This window comes from Melopsittacus undulatus, chromosome 7 (assembly GCF_012275295.1).
Source record: "Melopsittacus undulatus isolate bMelUnd1 chromosome 7, bMelUnd1.mat.Z, whole genome shotgun sequence".
NCBI lineage: Eukaryota > Metazoa > Chordata > Aves > Psittaciformes > Psittaculidae > Melopsittacus > Melopsittacus undulatus.
The window spans coordinates 45125660-45145445 of NC_047533.1; the positions used below are offsets into that span (position 1 = coordinate 45125660).

Sequence of the window (19786 nt, forward strand, 5' to 3'; positions counted from 1 at the left end):
AAAATTGGGAGGGAGAAGCTAGGGAAAAAAGCTGAAGAAAGGAAGAGGTTCAAAATTAAAAGCACCTTGTCTCATGGTAGTTTAGCTATTTTTCTGTTGAGGGTGAAAATGAGAGGGCTGGCTCATTTTGATTTGTGAAGAATGCACAACAGCATTCTGGATTGTCTTGCAAGTAGATGATGTTTGTGCTTTAATAGGAGGTCATTATGAACACTGGAAGAGAAGGAAAATACTCTGTATCTGTAACCCAGTATAAGGATAGCTCATTCTTTTGTGCTGGTTTACACAGGGCTGCTCTACGTGGGAGTGTGAAATCCAGCGTGTGCTCTTTCCATGTGTTCATTGAGCTGCAGTGGGGGTGCTTTGTCCAGGCTGCCTGTGCACTCCTTTATGAGAGGTTGAATGTCACTGAGGCTGCTTTTGCATGTCACCCAAAAGTTGGTTAGTATTGGATAGCCTGGGGGAAAAAAAAAAGCTTCAGTCAAGAGAAGGCAAATGCAGTTCTCACAGTGGAAGAGATTCTTTCATTTTAAAGCCTTAACTTGGAACACTGCAGCAATCTATAATGAATGAAACCCTGTAATGGTATAAGTAGCCCCCAAAAATCCCCAGCTATCTCTGTTTGGCAAACTGCACAACTACTGTGCTTTCTTTGTCACATCTATCCCTGCCAGGCTGTCCTATGTCAAAGGCAATTGAAGTGCTTCAGATTAGGGGCAGAGATGGCAATATTCAAGTCATCTTATCTTCAGACCCTGTTATTCAGGGGGTGAGAGTCTTGTTCCTTCTTTTAATGTAGGAATGAAAAACAGAGTTATGGAATGACTGGCCACAGACTATTTGAACTTCTATGGAGCATGTTGAGTTTGTTTTCTGGCTTTGAGGCATACTTAGGATAAATATAGTCACAAATAATAAACTATTAAGGAAAAATAAATAATTATACTACTTGTAATAACAATGGGAAAGTATTGCAGTCTTTGTGCTTTTGTTTCAGGTAATCCCACTTCCCAGTGGGAGATCTGTCTTCTCTCAAGATTTCAAGCACTTTATCATACCTGAAAATTTTAAACCTGCGCAAGTGTTGAATGCTCTGAAGTGGCCTGATAATCATCTAACTGCCAACAGGAAACTGCATTTCAGTATCGCTAGAGATGATGATGATGTTCATTTTGAAATAGATAGCTTGACAGGAGACCTTTTTCTTTCCAAGGAACTTGACTATGAAACAGCTTCACACTTCCTTTTGCAAGTTATTATAAAGGATTATAATAATAATCCTCCACAGAATAACACTGTTTTCCTAAGTATTGATGTAGAAGATCATAATGATCATTCTCCTTTTTTTCAAGATGACTTTGTAGTGATTGGCATAGAGGAAAATGTACCTATTGGCACTCTGGTTTACACATTCAATGCGAAAGATGGAGATGGCAGTTTTCTGAACAGCAAAATACAGTATTCCCTAAAAATTAGTAACATGGATAAAAATCCATTTCATATTCACCCTTTGTACGGCACTTTGACCACAGCTTTTGCACTAGACAGGGAGACTATTCACTCTGTGGTACTTACAGTGTCTGCGACAGACCAGGCAATAAATCTGAGTGATCGCAGGCTTGATTCTCTGGCTGTGAAAATTGTTATTTTAGATACCAATGACAACAGTCCCACTTTTACATCTTCACCTCTTTCCTATGTCATGGAGAATGTGGAGGTGGGCTTCCTTGTGCACCGCATAATTGCAAAGGATCCTGATGAGGGAAGAAATGGACAAGTTACATATCACATTGTTTCAGGCAATGAAAACAAAGCATTTGTATTGGATAAAATCACAGGTACTGTAACTTCTATTCTCTGGAGTTTCTTGTCTTGTGCTTTTCATGGTAATATTTGGGAGTGCATACAATGCCATGTGCATGAAATACCACATTTTGATGGTACTTACTGTCCTTAGGGGTGATAACTTTGGGCAGAGCGCCACACAAGCATGGCAGTACTACGTGCAGCAGGCAAGCTCAGTGATGCTCAGCTCAAAAGTTTCCACATAACACTGTTTTTGTGTTGTGCAGATGTACTGGAGCACCTTCCAAATAGCACATTAAGGAATGTGGGAAGAAAGGGTGTGCAGTGAAATGCTTCATCCTCATTTTTGCATGATGCAGATGTATATTGCTATACATACACACAAGGAAAGGCAAAGTCAAGATCAAGGAGTGTGCATTACACTGTGGTGGAACATGCTTGGTGGCAGCTCAAAGTGCTGATGAATTTCATCCACCCTCTGAAATTTCCTCACTCCTGAATGAATTGTGCAACTATTATACCATCTGCATGCAAATGCAGATCTCGCCATTATGGTTGCAGTATTTTCTGGTTCTTACTCTGGTTTTGAATACATTAGAGGATATAGCTGACGCTGATTTGTAGAGCTCCTAATTGCATAACTTATGTGCTAAAGAAGACAAATATTTAAGTTAAAGCTAGAAAGTTGAGACCAAAGTTAAATAAAAAGGAAACTCTGAACTTCACTTTAATATTCTATGAATCTCAGTTTTCCTTGACATCAAAATGAACATTTCTGGGCAAATTGTCAGCCTTGCTGCAGTGGCACGGTGTGCACAGTGTTGCTACCATTGAAGCTGTGAGTGCTGGAACAACTGAGATCCTAACCTGGATCAGAATACTTTATTAATACCTTCAGAATACTTTATAAATAACTTCTTTCTTTATAACAGGACTCTTAACTACAGTCCAGCTTCTGGACCGTGAGACTCAGGAGTGCTACAATTTGACAGTCATGGCTCTTGATGATGGCAGCCCAGCTCTCTCTGCCACACAAGTTCTAACCATCATTGTTGTTGACGTTAATGATGAGACCCCGATATTTCTGAAGCAACTTTACGAGACTGCAGTTCGTGAAAACCAAGATCCAGGGCAGTTTGTCATAAAGGTGGAAGCTGTGGACAGAGATGCAGGTAATTTCTGTCCTTTTGCTATTAATTTCATTGTGGACAGTAGTAGACCTATCAAATCTTGCTGCCTGTTCTGCTTGAGCTTACAGCTGTTGTGATTTAACCAAGGTATATATCACTTTTGAGTCTCAAAACATGGCTTTTGCTTCAGTCCCTCAACCTTTATTAATGTCTTGGAGGTATTCGAACTTGCAAACTGGGGTAGTTTCCATTCTGACTGGTAAATTAAATGTAACTTGTATAATGCAGAGTTAACTCAGTGTACTATACCTTTCATGTGAAGGTAGCCGGCTTGCTGTGGTTATAAATCAGCAAGCAATGCTCAGCTCAGTTAAAGTTAATATTTGAAAGTTTTGTTGCTCTCAATCAGAACATTTTTGTGTAGATATAAAGCGGCTCGCGAGACAAAAGTTCTGGTTTTGTAAGAGATCCTGTAAATATGCACTAATCTTTTCTGACCAGAGAGGGGCACTGTCATCCAAGATTTTCCCGCTAGTTGCTCTGTGCCGGGATCGTTGAACCGCTCTGGATTTCAAATAGGATTTTATACACATAATAATGTTAATGCGCTGCTTTTAAAACGTATGCAGAATAGACGAGTAAGAAGAGGTGGTTCACACGCTATTTGAATCACAGGTAATGACCAAACGTGAGAGAATCTTTGCAAAGCAACAAAAAAATCCCTCCAATTCTACAACTACCTGCTCTTTTGAAGTATCTAAAATGCAGATGATGTTACAGGTAGTCTGTGTGATGGAGAGAATCTTAAGTAATACCATGCACGGCACATACAGTTGGTGTAACATGAAACAGTTACATGGAGTCTGTGGTTTGCAGGAAAGATAAAATCTGGAAAGAGAATTAAATATTACAGTACTGCTGCAGCTGGCCCAAAGGTGGTCTCAGTTTGGTGAATTACTTTCTTTTTGCTGTGTGTTCACTTCTTGCACATCTTTGTAAGTGTTTACAGTTGTGCTACCCAAGAAATAGATAACAGATCTCGTTAGCAAAATAATTTTCTGTATTCAGTAACATTTGTCATTTTAATGTAGAGTATGTATTGATTACAAAAGGCTGATGTGAGCTCAGTGGAGGTGCTGTGCAGAAGAGACATTTCCCCACAAGTATGTAAAGTATTTAGAAATTAGGAATGGGGGGGGCGGGAGTAGCTCTTAAGCAGCATTACAGTCTACCTCTGGACCTTGCTCTTCCAAGTATTTTCTTTCTTTTGTGGATCACACCATATATATATGTGTGTATATATATATATATATATGTAAGTGTTTGAAGTAAAAATTTGCAAGATAATAGAGAAAATAAGTAGGAATTTGCTTTATTTCCTCTCCCTCCTTTCTCTGTCCCTTATATTAATTGCACATCTTAGGGGAAAAACAGCAGAGGGAAATCTGGGGAGCAGCTAGGAGGAGGGCGCAGGGCTGGCTTGGCTGGGTGGAGAGGAAGGGCATTCCAAATGTACTGGGTGGCAAAGTGTGTGCCTGCCTGCGTAGATGCTCTGGGCTGCAGCACTGTTGTGGCTGATGGCTCCTTCCTGCCTTTTTCTAAATACATTTTTCAGTAACCACAGTCCTTCTGTTGGCTCTTTTTTTTCACATTTGGCTGGTTTGGCCCCTGTCATGTGCATGTAACAACACAGTTCCAAACAAATGCTGAAGTGATGCTCGTAAGGTAAGAAAATAGGGTTTATGTAGGTGGCATATAAGTACAATGCTACTCACTTTTCTTACATTTTTGGAACTGAATTTTTGAATGAGATGATTCCTCTCATGGTGGTCTTTATTTTTTTTACATCATATTTTTTACTTTATTTGCTCTTTAAATTGCAGTTCACATCCCGGTAATGTTTGCATAGTTTCGGTGGATGACTTTCTGCTATCACATATCTTTCTGGTTTTTTTACTTCGTATGTTCCTTAACTGACCACAGGGAGGAATCATTTTTACTGACAATATCAGCCTTGTGCTATCACTGTGTAATGCAGGTAAATGGTGAGGAAAAAAATGCATGGGAAAGCAAAGATATCTGCAGCGTATTAAAGATGGCTCAGAGGTTTGTCTTTGCAGAAGCTCTGAATGAACTGAACTAGCATTTGTCAAGGTCTGCTTTTAAGCTGATGTGGACCTTTGTGGTTTAGTAGTTATGTCTGGAGCCTTAGGAGGAAAGTCTCAGAATGTAAAAAGGGGCTGCTGACTTAGAGTTATGGGACAGGGCATACTGCCATTCACTAGACAATTTGTCTTGCTCAAATTCATGGATTAGCATGGTCTTAACAACACTTTTATTATAAGACAAGACTTGAGCCTAGATTTGGGACAGGAGAGACCTTACTCCCATTGCTTCTTCACTGGTGTTGGCATAATGTAATGCCACAGCTGCTGCTTCTGAGAAGCTGTGGGAGCACAGGGGTTGCTGGCACTGTGGCGAGGGAACAGGAAAGGGGCTGAAGCTTTTCTCTGGCTGCTGCTCAGACACCATGCATCCACCCTGCCATTTTGCCTGCAGGGAAAGGGGTCCTGCAAAGAAGGGGCTTAGCTCCTCTTCCAGCTTGTAATGCAGGGTAAGAATTGTTTGTTTCTCATTTCAGTGTGTAATTTTAGCCCTCCAAATATGACTAGCGTTACTGAATAATTTACCAACAGGTTGGATCAAGTGCAGACTTGTCAGCTGTTGTGCCATGTTATGTGAATGCATAGAGTTGTCATGCTCCTCTCATGGGCAAGGTGTGCAGGTTTCTCCTGCTGCTAGGTGTACGCTCCTAGCGGCTGAATATGAGAAAGAAGGCAATAAGTGCTTGGTAGAGAAATCTAATTAAGTTGTTACATATCTGTGTCATTGAAGGGTTAAAAGTTTAATTTCAACAGTGTGTGAATAGTCAACTTGGATGGCACCTGTAAGTTTTTTGGCACTGTCTGTAAATAATGGCCATTGTGAAATCTGCCAGTGAAGGTGCTGGGTTGAAGCAGTTCAGTTGCAGCAGACCAAAGACTAATAGTTAATATCAGCTCTACAATGTCATGTGCCCTATTTTTCCCCATTTGTAGCATATTGTGATTAAGAATAGATAAATGCAGGCAAAGTTGTAAATACGTTTCTAAAAATAGTTGAATGGTATCTAATATGGGCAGATCAGGGAGTGTGTTGGTAACCTTAAACTTTCAAGACATTCTCCTTGATTGTCATTACTACTGTGATTTTTCTCCTTCCTGCTGGAAAGCTGGAAGGATTTTTGTAACTTATATTTCCTTCTGCTGTGTATTGTATGAGTATGTCCTTCCCTTGACTTCATTTAGGTGCAAATGCATTTACAGTAGTAATTCTCTTAATCAAATTTTGAGTAGTGTTGTCAACTATTTAGCAAAGCTATTCAAAGACAAACAAAGAAAATCATGGGTGTTAAAAACTGTAGGCTCTGTTTCTTCTCTCATGCTGGTATTTCTCCACCATTTCCAGTGCAGATTGTCCTGGTTTTGACTGCAGCAAAGAACAGGCAGGCAGTGTTTGACTGAATAGCACGTTTCATGTGACTAGAAGTGGTGTAGTTTTCCAGGTGCGTCAGCTGTCCCTACCCTACTAAAAGACTGATTGTTGGTTGGGAAAACACAGAATGATTGAATGAAACATAGAAAAATTGGAAAGAAAAATAAAAAGCACAATAGTACAAGCCCTTCAAGTGTAATGTAGGATTAAACTCACTAAAATTAATATTCTAAGTGTGATGGAGATGACATTGTGCTTTCCTCGGGAGGTTGTTGAAACTATAAGAAATATGAAAGAAATTATTTTATAACCATAATAGGTAAGAATGTGGAATCATATTTCTTGTTCAATTCAGGCAACTTTGAAAGAAAGGTTTTCAAAAGCCTGTACAGTTTTAGCGTATTTCCTAGAGAAAGACAGGAAAGCTAATAACCCTGCACTATGTACAAATGGTAGGTATGATTAAGAACTGAATGGAATTGGCATTCAGAAAAACTTGGAGGGAAGGAAACTATTAAAGCCTTCCCTTCTGGAAATCCTGCATGACTTTATAAACCCAAGCAGCATCATTTCAGAGACTGCTAAAAGTGGGAGCAGTCTAAAAGGTCTGAGATGAACATTCCCATAGCACATCAAATTGGCTTTTCTGTTGAAGACAGCTAGGAGCTGGCTAGCTTGTGAGACCTGATGGGGCTTAGGCACCTGACAGCTCAGTATTATGAATGCTTAGAACTGGTGGTCATGCCAAGAAGTGGATTTTTTTTTTAATGTTTATACTATTCAGTGTTGTACTGTATAGAGATACTTGCGGTGGCTCCAAGTGAAGTTAAATGGAGAACCAGAGCAGCCCACTACTCTGCCTGACATCCTGTTGAGAAGCAAACTACCTACCTTGGGAAAGCAGATGACAAATGTATGGATTCCACTAAGTTAATACTCTCTTGCGTCATGTTAATATGTCAGCTTGTTTGGAAGGCATGCCCTGAGTGCCTAGAAATATTGTTGGGGTCACTTTGAATAGCTGGAAAAGCTAGGTACAAAGCAGCATCTGGACAAAGATTTTGAAGAACCAGATTTTGAATTTGTATCTTGTGTGCTAATGAAGAAGCAGTTACTGTATTAAAAATAAGATCATACAAAACCCATTTCTCAGGGAGGAGAAGAAAAAAGAGACAGATCTGTAGACCTGAATGTGTGTCTGTGTTCTACTAAGACTTCCATTCTGCTTTTAAGGACTGAATTCCCTGCTTCAATATGAAATCTTACCAGGAACTGATTATGAGAATTTCAAGATGAACTCAGACAGTGGGGAACTCATAACAACTGCATCACTGGACAGGGAAACCCAGGAGGTTTTCCATATTAAAGGTAACAGTGTGAAATGTCTTTAAAATGAGAAGTGAGGATGGGTGTGGTGTTACTATCAGCATTACCGTTTTTCATGCCATCTGAATTAGATGGAAGGGGTAAGATTTTCACGTACAGAAGAGCACTTTTTACAAAGCACAAAGAGCTCTCCTAATCTGCTATTATTAAGGAACATCTCTTGCTGAACCTGCAACCACTGTATAAAATTTGCTTTCTTTTTATTAATCTTAGTTTTGGTTCGGGATGGTGGAACCCCATCGCTTTCGAGCACAGTAACAGTTATATGCACAGTGCTAGACGAAAACGATCACTCTCCCACATTTCTTCTTCCCACCTCTGAGATTTGTATTCCAGAGAATCAAGAGCCGTCTGTCATTTACATTATGCAGGCTGTAGATATGGATGCTGGCAATAATGGAGCTCTGAGATACAAAATAGTTGGTAAGTTATACTCCATCATTTTTGTTAGTATAAATCAGGAAGTATTTAAACAGCAGTATCCAAGATTTAGATTTTACCAGACCTCCCTAGCACCCATCTTGTTCATATGCTTATTTCATGTGGAAGAAAAAAAAGATTCTTCACCCCTTTGTTAGCATTAATAAGCACTTGCCAGGCATACTTTCAGTCTGCTTTCTGGATTTGAAATAGTACAGAAAAGAAAACCAAAAAAACTACCAAATGCTGGAAGGAGTCATTAATCGTGAGGGCATAATTTTGTCCATTTGTTATAGTTGTGGAGTTTCTGAATGTCATATGCCCTTGCAAATAAGTACAATAATCTAAATTTGTTAGTTTTATCTGTTTTATTTCATGAGAGCTGTTTTCATCAACTCATTAGTAATGTCATACTTGGGTTTCATATTGTCAAGCTCTTCCCGTGTGTACTGTGCCAATGTAAGCTCCACTGCTGATCAAAGCCTCCTGCAATATCTTTGCACAAATACAAGTTTGCTGTGCTTTGGTTTGTGGCCCTCAGTAGTATCTCAAATGTAGTCAAATAGCTACTGTGGTAATAACTAATACATTTTTCTTTGGAGAAATAGTTATAAATTCCTTTATGTTTTCTTGGGTTTAATTTCACAATCTTTTGTGATCCTTAATTGTCTTTCTACATATTAGAAAGTAGGTATGCAATTCACTGTTACCAAACACTCTGACTTTTCTGTTGACTATTTATTTATACTTGAATAAATATAATTTATTTTATATTATTATTTCTATTTACCTCCCTCTCCCACGCCCCCCCCAAATCAAGACCTTGCACAACTATTCACTTAAAAGAGACAGGTTTGTAGAAGAGAACAAAGAGCAAGTAATTACAGTTGTCAATGCTTCATAGGTTTCTGGAATTTGTAACTAAGGTTGGGAAGAGGTCACTTTATGCAGCAATGTAGTTGCAGAAGATTTTTCTCAAAGCAGCACACCTTATAAAAAGATACGCATCTGGCAAAATAGCCACTCTGTAAAATGATATGACATTCTGTATTTACTGTCGTTGCCACCCATTGATTTAAATGAAATGCAGGTTTTAATTCATATAAGAGGAATAAAAAATGTGAAAGGCACATGAATGCACCAGCTGTATGAGCAATTGCATCATGTTATTGCAATTAACATAGCAGCATTCACAAGGGATTGTTTTTTCAAAAGCAATTGTTTGTGACCAGTTTGTTTTTAATGTGTTTGAAAGGTGGAAATGTTGGAGAATACTTCACAGTAAATGTCACTTCAGGAAAACTGCTTGTCACTCGTAGCTTAGACAGAGAAGACATCAGCAGCTTCACTCTTGTAATTGAATGCCGTGACCTAGGGAGTCCCTCAAGAAGCTCCACTGCACAGCTCTATCTAACAGTCTTGGATGAAAATGACCACAACCCATTGTTTGCAAAGAACCAGTATCAAATCTCCGTGAGAGAAGACCTAGAGGAGGGCTCAGCCATCCTGCACCTCTCTGCTTCTGATGAAGATGATGGCCTGAATGGTGAAGTTACATACTCCCTCATTGATGACACCTTTGGAGCGTTTGCTATTGACAGTGTAACTGGGTCTATAGTTACTACGAAGGCATTGGACAGGGAGACCAAATCCCAGTATACATTTAGGGCTGTGGCAAGTGACTGTAGCACACATTTGCCAAGAAGCACCACTGTCAGTGTTGTGGTGCACATTGATGATGTCAATGACAATGATCCCATTTTTTTGCAGAATCCTATCAGGTCCTTTGTGCCTGCTGAGACCTCAGTGAATGAGACAGTAGCCACGGTGCGAGCAGAAGACATGGATCTGGGGTCAAATGGAGCTGTTGTTTTTAGTTTGATGATAGCAGAAACCCTATTTCAGATTGATATGAAGACCGGTGACATTATTCTTCAGGAGCCCTTGGCTTTCAAGGACTTCAGTACCCAGCTGGTAGTGATGGCTTCAGATCAAGGTATCTCACCTCGAACAGCCACAGCTATGGTCATCATCTTTACAGAAGAACAAGAAGAGGAGATTTCATTCAGCCATAGCCTGTATGAAGCAAGCATGCCTGAGAACAGTGCAGCAGGTGGGCATCAAATCCCAATTTGTGTTCTTGAAGTTGCCCATCTCCCCTCATTTTGGAATCATAATTGTAATGAATAGTATAGGGAAGCCTTTTCTCTGTGAAGCAGCAGGGAAAAGTTAATCTGAATGTAGCAAATACCTGTCTGCCTTTTTCCAGGGCACAAGTATGAAAAAGAAGTTGGAGGCATTGTTTGGCACTTCAGTTTGCTGCCCACATACAGCAGCAATACTCACAATAAACAGAAGCTCCTTTGTCAAAGGTGGTGTGTTTCCATCCTGGGATGCCCTGAGCATCAGTGGCTTCACTCTTTTAGCAAAATTGCTTTAGTGATCTCATCATTTCACTTCTCAGTCCACAAAAGCCCAGGAGAGACAAGTGGTGTGTACCAGTTGCAACATGACATTTCTTGGTTTTGCAAATCCCGTCATGAATGGTAGTAGCTTGCAGAGATACTGTAAAACCTTACTGAAAATCTGGACTTTCCAAAAGTAGAATGAGGAGTATGAGGGGTGAAGGGGGGAGGAATTTGGAGGCTGTAATACATTGTCACTTGGACAGGCTTCTACAGTGCACCTCTAAGTAGAGTCTTCACTGTTGAAAGCTACCAGCTTCAATCACAAGATGCTTGCAGACTTATTTTTGCTCTGTATAGTGATAAGAATTACTGCTCTACTTTTTGTCATTCTGAGACTATTAGTAGTTATATCTCCTGCCAGTTATATATGCTAAGTACCTTTTCCTGCTTCATCCTAATAAAGGGCAGAAAGGAGCACCTTTCACATTTTTCTGCCCACAAATCCCCCTATACAATTGACCAGAAGTATTTTGAAATCTGACCTGTGCTGTATTCCTGATTCAAACACCACCTTATAAGGCTGACCTTGAACAAGTAATTTATCATCTTTATAGTTCAAATTTCCCTCAGTAAAACAAAAGCAATATTCCTTTATATCCTAAGAGTATTGTGAAACTAATGAATTCTTAGATCTTGACTAATAGCCTACATATTTGATTAGAAACCAGTAAAAAAAGAAATATGTTAATAAATTTGAAAAACCAGTCAATATTCTTGGAGAATTATAAACAGAAAAAAGGATGAAAGGTAAAGACCACTGTTGCAGTAATTACTGCTGTGGTTACTCAGCTATTCCTTCCTCTGTGCCTGTTTGGGACTAAAAGCATAATTTTCATCAGTGTATTTTAAGTTAAAGATAATTCTGTATTACTGATGTTTCAATTAACATGTCAAAAATAGGCAATAACGTGGGTTTTGATTATTTTTTTAATTTTTCTTTTTTGAGCAATCAAAGCACCAGACTAGAGCGTCCTTCTGTTTCTTCCCCTTTTTGTCAGAAAATGTGGGATTTTGGAAAAAGCAAAAGTTTTCCAGTAGGAAAGAGTAGAGCGTGCAGTACACGGGTGGTTAAAACACTCTACTGAAATATGAAATGTGTGGGTTCAGGTCTTCTTAGACAGAGGAGTAGTTATTTCCCTTTCACTCTATACTGAACCCTCTGAGTAGGGAGCCTGCAGGATAAATTCTTTAGTGTGCTTCATTTATTGCTTCTATTACAAATGCAAAAACAAAATTGAAAGAAAACCCCTTAACACATTTATCCTGCAATTTTAAAAAATGCTTTTATTCCATTAATTTGACCACAATTTTACAGGTAGTTTTGGATACCGTAAAACTGATTTATTTTTTTTTTGTGAGTGTTAATCACCAACAACCAAAGGCCTCAAAGCCCTGTTTTGCTAGAGTCAGCACTGTACAGTGTTTAATTGTGTGTCACTTTGCAAACGAGATTCTGCCCTGGGGGAGTTGCTGCTTCCAGAAGCTACAGTTTAGATGCTACAGCAATGTATGTTAAATCTGTCATTTTCTGTCTTTTCCTTGATAAAATCCTTTGAGAGTCAATTGTGGTGATGTATGGGGCCCTCCATCCTAGATGTCCGGGAAGCAAAGAAACCAGGGTGCTCCATAGGTGAGCTCCAGGCTCTCAATTTTGTCTCTCTCTTGCTGCAGCAGCTTGTATGTTCAGAAAATATCCTGAGAACCTGTTTGTCAGACTTCCCAGCAAAGTAAAGTCAAGCTCCTGGGGTTTCAGTCTTTTCAGGAGAGATGGGATTAACCTGCATTAATCCTGCATTAAAATTTCTTTCTACTTAAGGAAAAAATAGTAAGAGGGAAGATAAGTTTTGTTAGGTTTAAAGAAAGAAAATTAACATCAGTGCTTTATGGCAATAGATAAACTGATCTGATCCTAAATTTTCCTAAAGTGTGGATAAAATCTGAGGTCAGGCTAGAAAATCCATCCTGGAATTACAAAATGCCCCAAGGAGCTGTGGTATCAGAATGCCATAGTCACATGTTGTCCATTCAATCTGTAGAAAATATAAATAATACCCAATTTAAGATGTTTTGATTAAAGGAAATTGAGCAAAGCTGCAGGGTAAAGAAGAGGGTTTAATCAAAAAATATTAGTTTGTATATTTAATAAAATTTTATTTGCTAAGAAGATCATACTTTTTAGAATATACTCTAAAAATACTTTTTAGAGTATGAGAGATTTTACTAAATACCAATAATTTTTTGGCTAGGTTTTTTTAGTACTTTCTTATTTATATAAGCATAAATAAATATCAAATATTTTACATCTCAGGGGAAAAAGTGTGATTATAATTGAAACTCTCATAGAAGTTAGCTTATAGAAAATATATGATCCTGGGACCCCTATAAATATGAATGGTACCAGTGTATTTTGTCCAGGGGAGATTTGTAGACCTGATATTAATAAATATGAATTTTCCTCCCTAATTTTATTTTTCTACCTTAACTAATAGAATTAAAGTAGAAAGTTTATTTTTAAAATAATCAAAAATCTGAATAGTATAATCAACAAAAGCCAGAACCAAGGGTTCTCAGTCTTAATTTAGTCTGGACTCATCAACTGGTCTTAATTTAGTCTGCACTTGTCAACTGCGTGAGTGCCTGAGGAGCTGGTCCTTGTTGTCATATTTTTCTTTATGTGTTTGACCTCCAAGTTTGACCTTCAGAAAACCACATTCTTCTACTTTTTGTTTATTATTGAATATTTAATGTCCTTAAACATTATAAACTGCACTACAACAGGTGCTTAGAAGCCAGTCAATAAATAATCAAGTCACTGCAGTCTCCAGAGGGTAAGAAACCTTTATTATTCTCCAAGCTTTTACTTGAATGGTCGTGTGCTTCATTGGAGACAAATTCACCAGCAAAACTTGTTAACTCCTCTATTTTTTTTCTATTAGATATCAAATATATAGCCTCTCTGTAAGTAATCTCTTACTCTTTGTGCTCAGTTAGCTTTTCCTTTCATAAGCAATTAAGGGTTTTCAAGAAATAATTACAAGGATGAAAGGGGGTTAGGTGGCAAAGGAGGAGAAAAGAGACTACCATAATTGGCACTGAAGAGAGAAGGAAAACAATGATATAGTGATGCATTAGCTCAGTTCCATGGCCAGTACTTGGCCAGGTAGGCAAATACTGTCTGTGCTGCCATGCTTCAGTTTAAAGTAGGCAAGTATAATGCAAAGGATGGTGTGAGGCTATTTAAAGCAGTTTAAGGTACTTTCAAATGCAGTTAGGTTGTCTTTGATTGAACTGAAAAAAGAAAACAACTAAAAAACCTGAATATAAACATTTTAAAGCACTCTTCACTTCCTTTAATGTTTTTAAATAATTCGGAAGTCAATTGCATAGTGTTTCAATCCAATCTGCATTCTTCTATGTTCCTGATCTCCCTCCTTCCTTGCACTAGCTTCAGTGTTGATCTCATACATGTTGTGCCATTTCTTTGCAGCCAGAAAGCTACTTTCCTCTTAATTTTCTCCAGGTTAAGTGTTATATTTTGTGACCTCTATTTGAAACAGTATTTGAATCATGTGTATTTGAAATTGCAAGCTTCATCAGATGGGTACTATCTTTTGCTATTTACCTTTATGGGACCTGTTTGTGTTACAACAAGCCTCACAGCTGGGTCATATTTCTGTGGCAATGAGCTATAAAATTCACTATTTGAAGGAGTCATTTTCTGTGAAAAGTATCAGAAATAGAAAGTTTGGTCTCTGCCAAAAAGAATTGTAAACAATTTTAACTATGTAAAAAACAGGAAACTTGAAGGTTTAGGATTTGAAGACTTAGAGCAACAGTTTATCAACCTAAACCCTGAAAAACAGGAATTCAAGAAGAAATGATGCTGCTTCCTTTACTTCTGGTAGTTTTTGTTCTTAAACATGCAAACAAACAAGCAGAAATACTGTTGAAAGCATTAGAAGATAAATAGTGATGTTTTTCAAAAGTGGAATTTTTTTCTTATCTTTAAGTCTGCTCTGAAGATGCTATGAACAATTGTGCTTGCAGGCTCTTGTAGTGTACATCAAAGTTCCCTGGCAATGAAAATTCATCCTACAACTCCCTATTTACCTATTGTGTGGTTATTTTACTTCCAGAACTTTTTTTATAAATACCTTACAAATATATTGACTAGTACAGAAAATTACATCTGTTAAAAGTGGCAAGGTTTTGCTTTTGATAGTCAGATTTTGGGAGCAAGGGACAAACCACAAAACAAAATTTCCTGTGTTTAAAAATTAGCAACAGTTCTAAAAAAAAAAAGGTAACAGATAAATAGTTGTAACAGCAATGTTTCCTCCCTCTCAGTTTTACACTACAGATACAGGTCCTTGCCTCTGACATCCAAGACTCTGAGTGTGAACAGTATGCCCTTTGTAATGTAATAAAAGAGCTAGTTATCTGTGATGCTGCTTGGAAGAGTTCAGGGTGCACAGTAGCCTCACTCCATCACAGCTGTATGGAATCAATTACAATTAAATTACATAATTAAAATTAATTAAAAGACATTGCCATATATGCTAAAAAAGTTCGTAACTCACTTGAAAAGAATAATTATTTGCAAATCTTGATAATGGTTTTTAAACATGATGCATTTTTGTTAAAACAAGATAACGTATTCGGTTCCCCATTTTTCCTCTAATACCATTTCAAACAGGATTTTTATTTCATGTCCCTTATATTCTGTATTAAATTATTGCTCTTTTAATGGAATTTGGATTCTGCTAGAATTGACAGATAATTATGCATATAGTTTCATCTCTTGATTCCCTCTGTTAAATGATGGCTAATTAAAAAATTAAAGAATATTTCATTTATAATATTGTTTAGAAATCCCAACAGAATTCAGATAAATGAGTGAAAATAAACTTTTTATGGTGATTCAGGGGTATCATGCATTCCTGTGCTGCACAAAAAAGAAAGGACTAGTTTTCTTAAAAGAATTTATGAATAAGTAGGGTTTAAGTGACCACAAATGGCATAACCTGAATAAAAGGAATACATAGGATCTCAGGTAAGTGGTAATTCATGTAGTGTGAAAAATTAGGAAATCTTTGCAATTAGGAGAAGTTAAAACTCATCATTTTATTTAGACAGGTGATGAAACTGTGATCAGATGAGTAATTTACTGGGCAAGGAGGGATAGGCAGTGCCTTGTCTATGAAGTTGTAATGCAGTGAAACTCATAGAAGAGTTGTTGTTATTGTCTACTATTTTAATTCATGAAGAAGCATCTCACCTAACACACAGATGTTTGGCTGTGCACCTGGTATTAATCACAGTAATACAAAATTAGAATAAAACCTTCTAAAGTGGACATGATGAAAATGTTGCTTTGCTTTCATAGGTACATCACTTCTAACCATAGAAGCATATGAACGCAAATTTACAGGAGAAAGCATAAAATACAGCATCTTCAGTGACAAGGAAAACATATTTTCCATACACTCAATTACAGGTACATTTTTATAAATACATATTTTTCTTCAAGTGTCTCTGTGTAGCTTAGTCTCTAAAATAAATGAAGCTCCTACCACAAGAGCAGAGGGTACATGCCTTAAGAGTCTCACTCTCCTGTTGCAATGAATAAATCATTAGTAAAACCAGGTATGTTTTACTGCAGGGGAGACCTGCAGTAGTGTAAACTTGATGTGGAAAGAAGTTGAACACCAGTATACCTGTTTAAAACACTCAGTTCTGATTAACTATTGATCACCAGGTGCTGGGAGTTGTTAAACTACTGGTTTGTGATCCAAGGCTGAGATGCCACTTTGTTTCTCATCATCAAGCTGCCCAAAAACTCAATAAACATAATCCTTCAAAACACTCTTAATATAAGAGGCATTAGACCCTTGTTGAGTTTAATGCTCTTTGTTTCTGGCAAGCCTTGACAAGTCTGACAGTCAATTTTGTGCTTTCTTTTTTTGCAATTGTATTTGCATTCTGTGGCAGATCTGCTTCACCTGCCCTTCAGTCAGGAAATTTGGATGGCAGGAGAGCAACATATTCCCCATGTGTATTTACATGCTCTTATCTCAGGCATGTAAGAGAGCATAGTTACTCTGGTTGCCTCTCAACTCCTAAACATCTTCAACAAAAGAATTTGCCTTCTGAATAGCTGTAGTCTTTCTGAGATGGCATAGACAATGTAAACAGTTTTCCTCATAAATAGTGTAAATAGTTTATACTCTTAACAATTGGCTTTCTCCCTGACTTCCTGGAGGCTTTAGTCTCTGATTATTCTGGTGTCTGCAGGTATCAGGTGGCTTTACTCCTGTATGTTTATGTTTACTCCTGATATTACATCATGCTGATGAACAGTTAAAATTGGTTTGGTTTATTTAGATGAAGGGCACTTAAAGTTCATACACTTGATCTCAAAGTCTTTCTTTCACTGAAATAAAGTCATAAAGATTAATCTTAAAGCACACCTTTAAGATTAATCTTAAAAGACTGAGATAAGTTTATCCTCAAGAAAGTGATTCTCAGATGGGATTTTCCTTTCTTTTACCAAGCCAGGCAGAAAAGTGGTTACATGATGTATCACAAACAATAGTGGAGTTTCTATAGCAGTGAATGTCATCAGTCTTCTTTTGAGAAATTTGAGCCCTTGTGGTTTCTTCTGGTTTCTTTCTTTTGTTTTTTTAGAAAATGTTAATTAAAGTGCAGTTCTTACCCTCAGCATTAATTATGACACCAATAACTCTGGCCATTGTTTCTACAGCAGACATATTTTGAGCTATATTGATGCTGCTTCTGTGTTAGGTATTTTTAATACCCAAAGGTCTGGTCTACTTGTCTTTATAAGCACTGATGTTAATTAACTGCACTTTGGAGATTTTCTTCCATTATAGGAGGATTCATTTTATTGTAGAATCATATAAAGTGTAGTAGGAAGTGATCCAAATACAAATTCTGCAACCCCCCTCAGTTGTCTGTCTTAGCAGTTGGAAAGTTTTTATTCATATTTATCTGAATGCTTGTTGAAATGATTTAAACTTAATACTTCTTAACCTAGTAATAGTGGACATAAGACAAAGACAAAAAAAACCCCTATTCTTTAGATATTTGGAGGCTGCTACCCTCTTTGTTTTTTATGTGCACTTCTCTAGAATGAGCAACTCTGGTTCTTTCACTTGTTCCTCCTAGGTGGTGCACGTCAAACTTGGTTATTTGCTCCACTCTACACTATAGTCCTCCAGTTACTCTGTCATCTTGAAGTGTATTCCTTCTGTCACTGTCTACGTTACTTTTTCTATATATAGAATACAGTAATTTTTAAGTGTTGTGCTGGGGAGAGATAACCTGAGAGCTTTGAAATCTTTATGTTCAAGATGCAATTCTTGAACACTGTACAGATCTGTAAGCAATAGCCAATAATTGCTGCTTATCATAGAAAATTAAAACTAAAAAGCACTAGCTTGGAGAGCCACAGTAGATGAGTTCTTCTGCTATTACAACTTGGGATATAGATTTTTATGGCATTATTATTGAAAAATCTATGCAGACCTGAATTTCAATTCTAATGAAATTAACATACAAATAACTATGTTTGATGTTTAGATGTAATGATGAATTTTGAGTATATTACTATATTACCTAGAACATCAAAATAGTGACCATGGATTTTTAAGGACATTGCAGAAATTGATACGGCTGTTGCCCAATTTGGATATAGATGGAGGGCTGGATGTAGCCACTCTCAGATGAAGGACAAGAATCACTCAAGAGGCACAGCAGGCTCACTGTCACATGTCAAGAAGCACACATCATGCAGCCACTTTCTTCCTCTGTCTGTTCCTCTACAAGTAAATCAGATTTGGTTTAGGAAATTGCCAATGTGGTAGTTGTTCAGCAAAAAATCCACTATCCAAGACTTGTACAGTAATTAACATGTGGGGGTGATGTTAGGTAGAACATGGTGGGAAGGGAGCTTGCTGGAATTTGGTCATGTGTTCAGTAAAGGAGACCATATATGTTAGGGACTTCATAACTGCACTTGTGCATGGTTTTTCCTGAATACATATATCACATCTCCCTTTTTTATTCTGTTTTTTGTTTTAATAAACCAGGTGCAATCACAGTAAAAGATCCAAAGTTTCTTGATTATGAAGTTAAGAATAAAATACGTTTGTCAGTTTTGGCTGAAAATAGCTTAAACTCAGCGCTCTGTGGAGTGACAGTTTTGATACAAGATGTGAATGACAATGTACCTAAATTTGAGCAAAGCTATTACAGAGCATCAGTATGGGAAGGCCAGAGTCCTAAAACAAACATCATACAGGTAAGTGGAAATACACCTTCCCAAGACCAGTGCTGTAGTTGAAAAGAAGTTTGGTTGATCTGTTCATGATTACAATCCTGATAAGTCTGTTCTGGACCACTGTCTCTTAAAAACTGAAAGTGGGGTTCTTGGTGTTGCTACTACTTTGTTTAAATATCTAAAATATTAAACAGTTTTTTTGCTAGGCCACATTTCAGACTTCTTTAAGTTGAAAGATAATTCTGTATATAATATTTTATATAATCTTTATATAATTCTGTATCTTCTTAATAGTTGTGCAGCTGGACTTGAAATTCTTTTTTTTCTGTTGTGTTTTTTTTGTGTATTTTGTTTTTAATTTTCTGTTTCTCTCTTCAAGTAGTTGAAAAACACCATTCAAAGCTGTGGTTCTGGTTATAATATAAGGCTGGGTCTTGCATTACGGCATCTACTGAAAGGGCTATAGCAATAAAAGAATACTTTCAACTCATCAGAATAGTATAGTCAGCCCAAGTGTTCGATTTAAAAGCTGATGCCTAAAGAGCAGCTTGTCTCAATTTAAATGTGTAAACATTTCTTCCTCTGAATGGATCTATTCTCCAAAAGTGTTTCCAGCTGGCCATGTTAGAGCAAAAGAAGACATCAGTTGGACTAGAAGAACGCATTATTTCCTCAGTTCATGTTCTTGCATTGCAAGTCAGGTCACAGTGAGGGTCATGTTAGGTACTAAAGATATTCCT

At 37.5% G+C, this 19786-nt stretch overlaps 1 protein-coding gene across 1 annotated transcript in view; it reads left to right on the plus strand.

Moving 5' to 3' along the window:
* DCHS2 (dachsous cadherin-related 2) overlaps positions 1-19786 on the plus strand; it is a 111551-nt gene that overhangs the window by 76462 nt on the left and 15303 nt on the right. The window contains exons 9-15 of the mRNA XM_034064448.1: positions 998-1838; positions 2739-2978; positions 7704-7838; positions 8070-8279; positions 9532-10389; positions 16131-16241; positions 18856-19067. Of these exons, the coding sequence (XP_033920339.1) occupies positions 998-1838; positions 2739-2978; positions 7704-7838; positions 8070-8279; positions 9532-10389; positions 16131-16241; positions 18856-19067 (2607 nt within the window). The remainder of the gene's footprint in view (positions 1-997; positions 1839-2738; positions 2979-7703; positions 7839-8069; positions 8280-9531; positions 10390-16130; positions 16242-18855; positions 19068-19786) is intronic.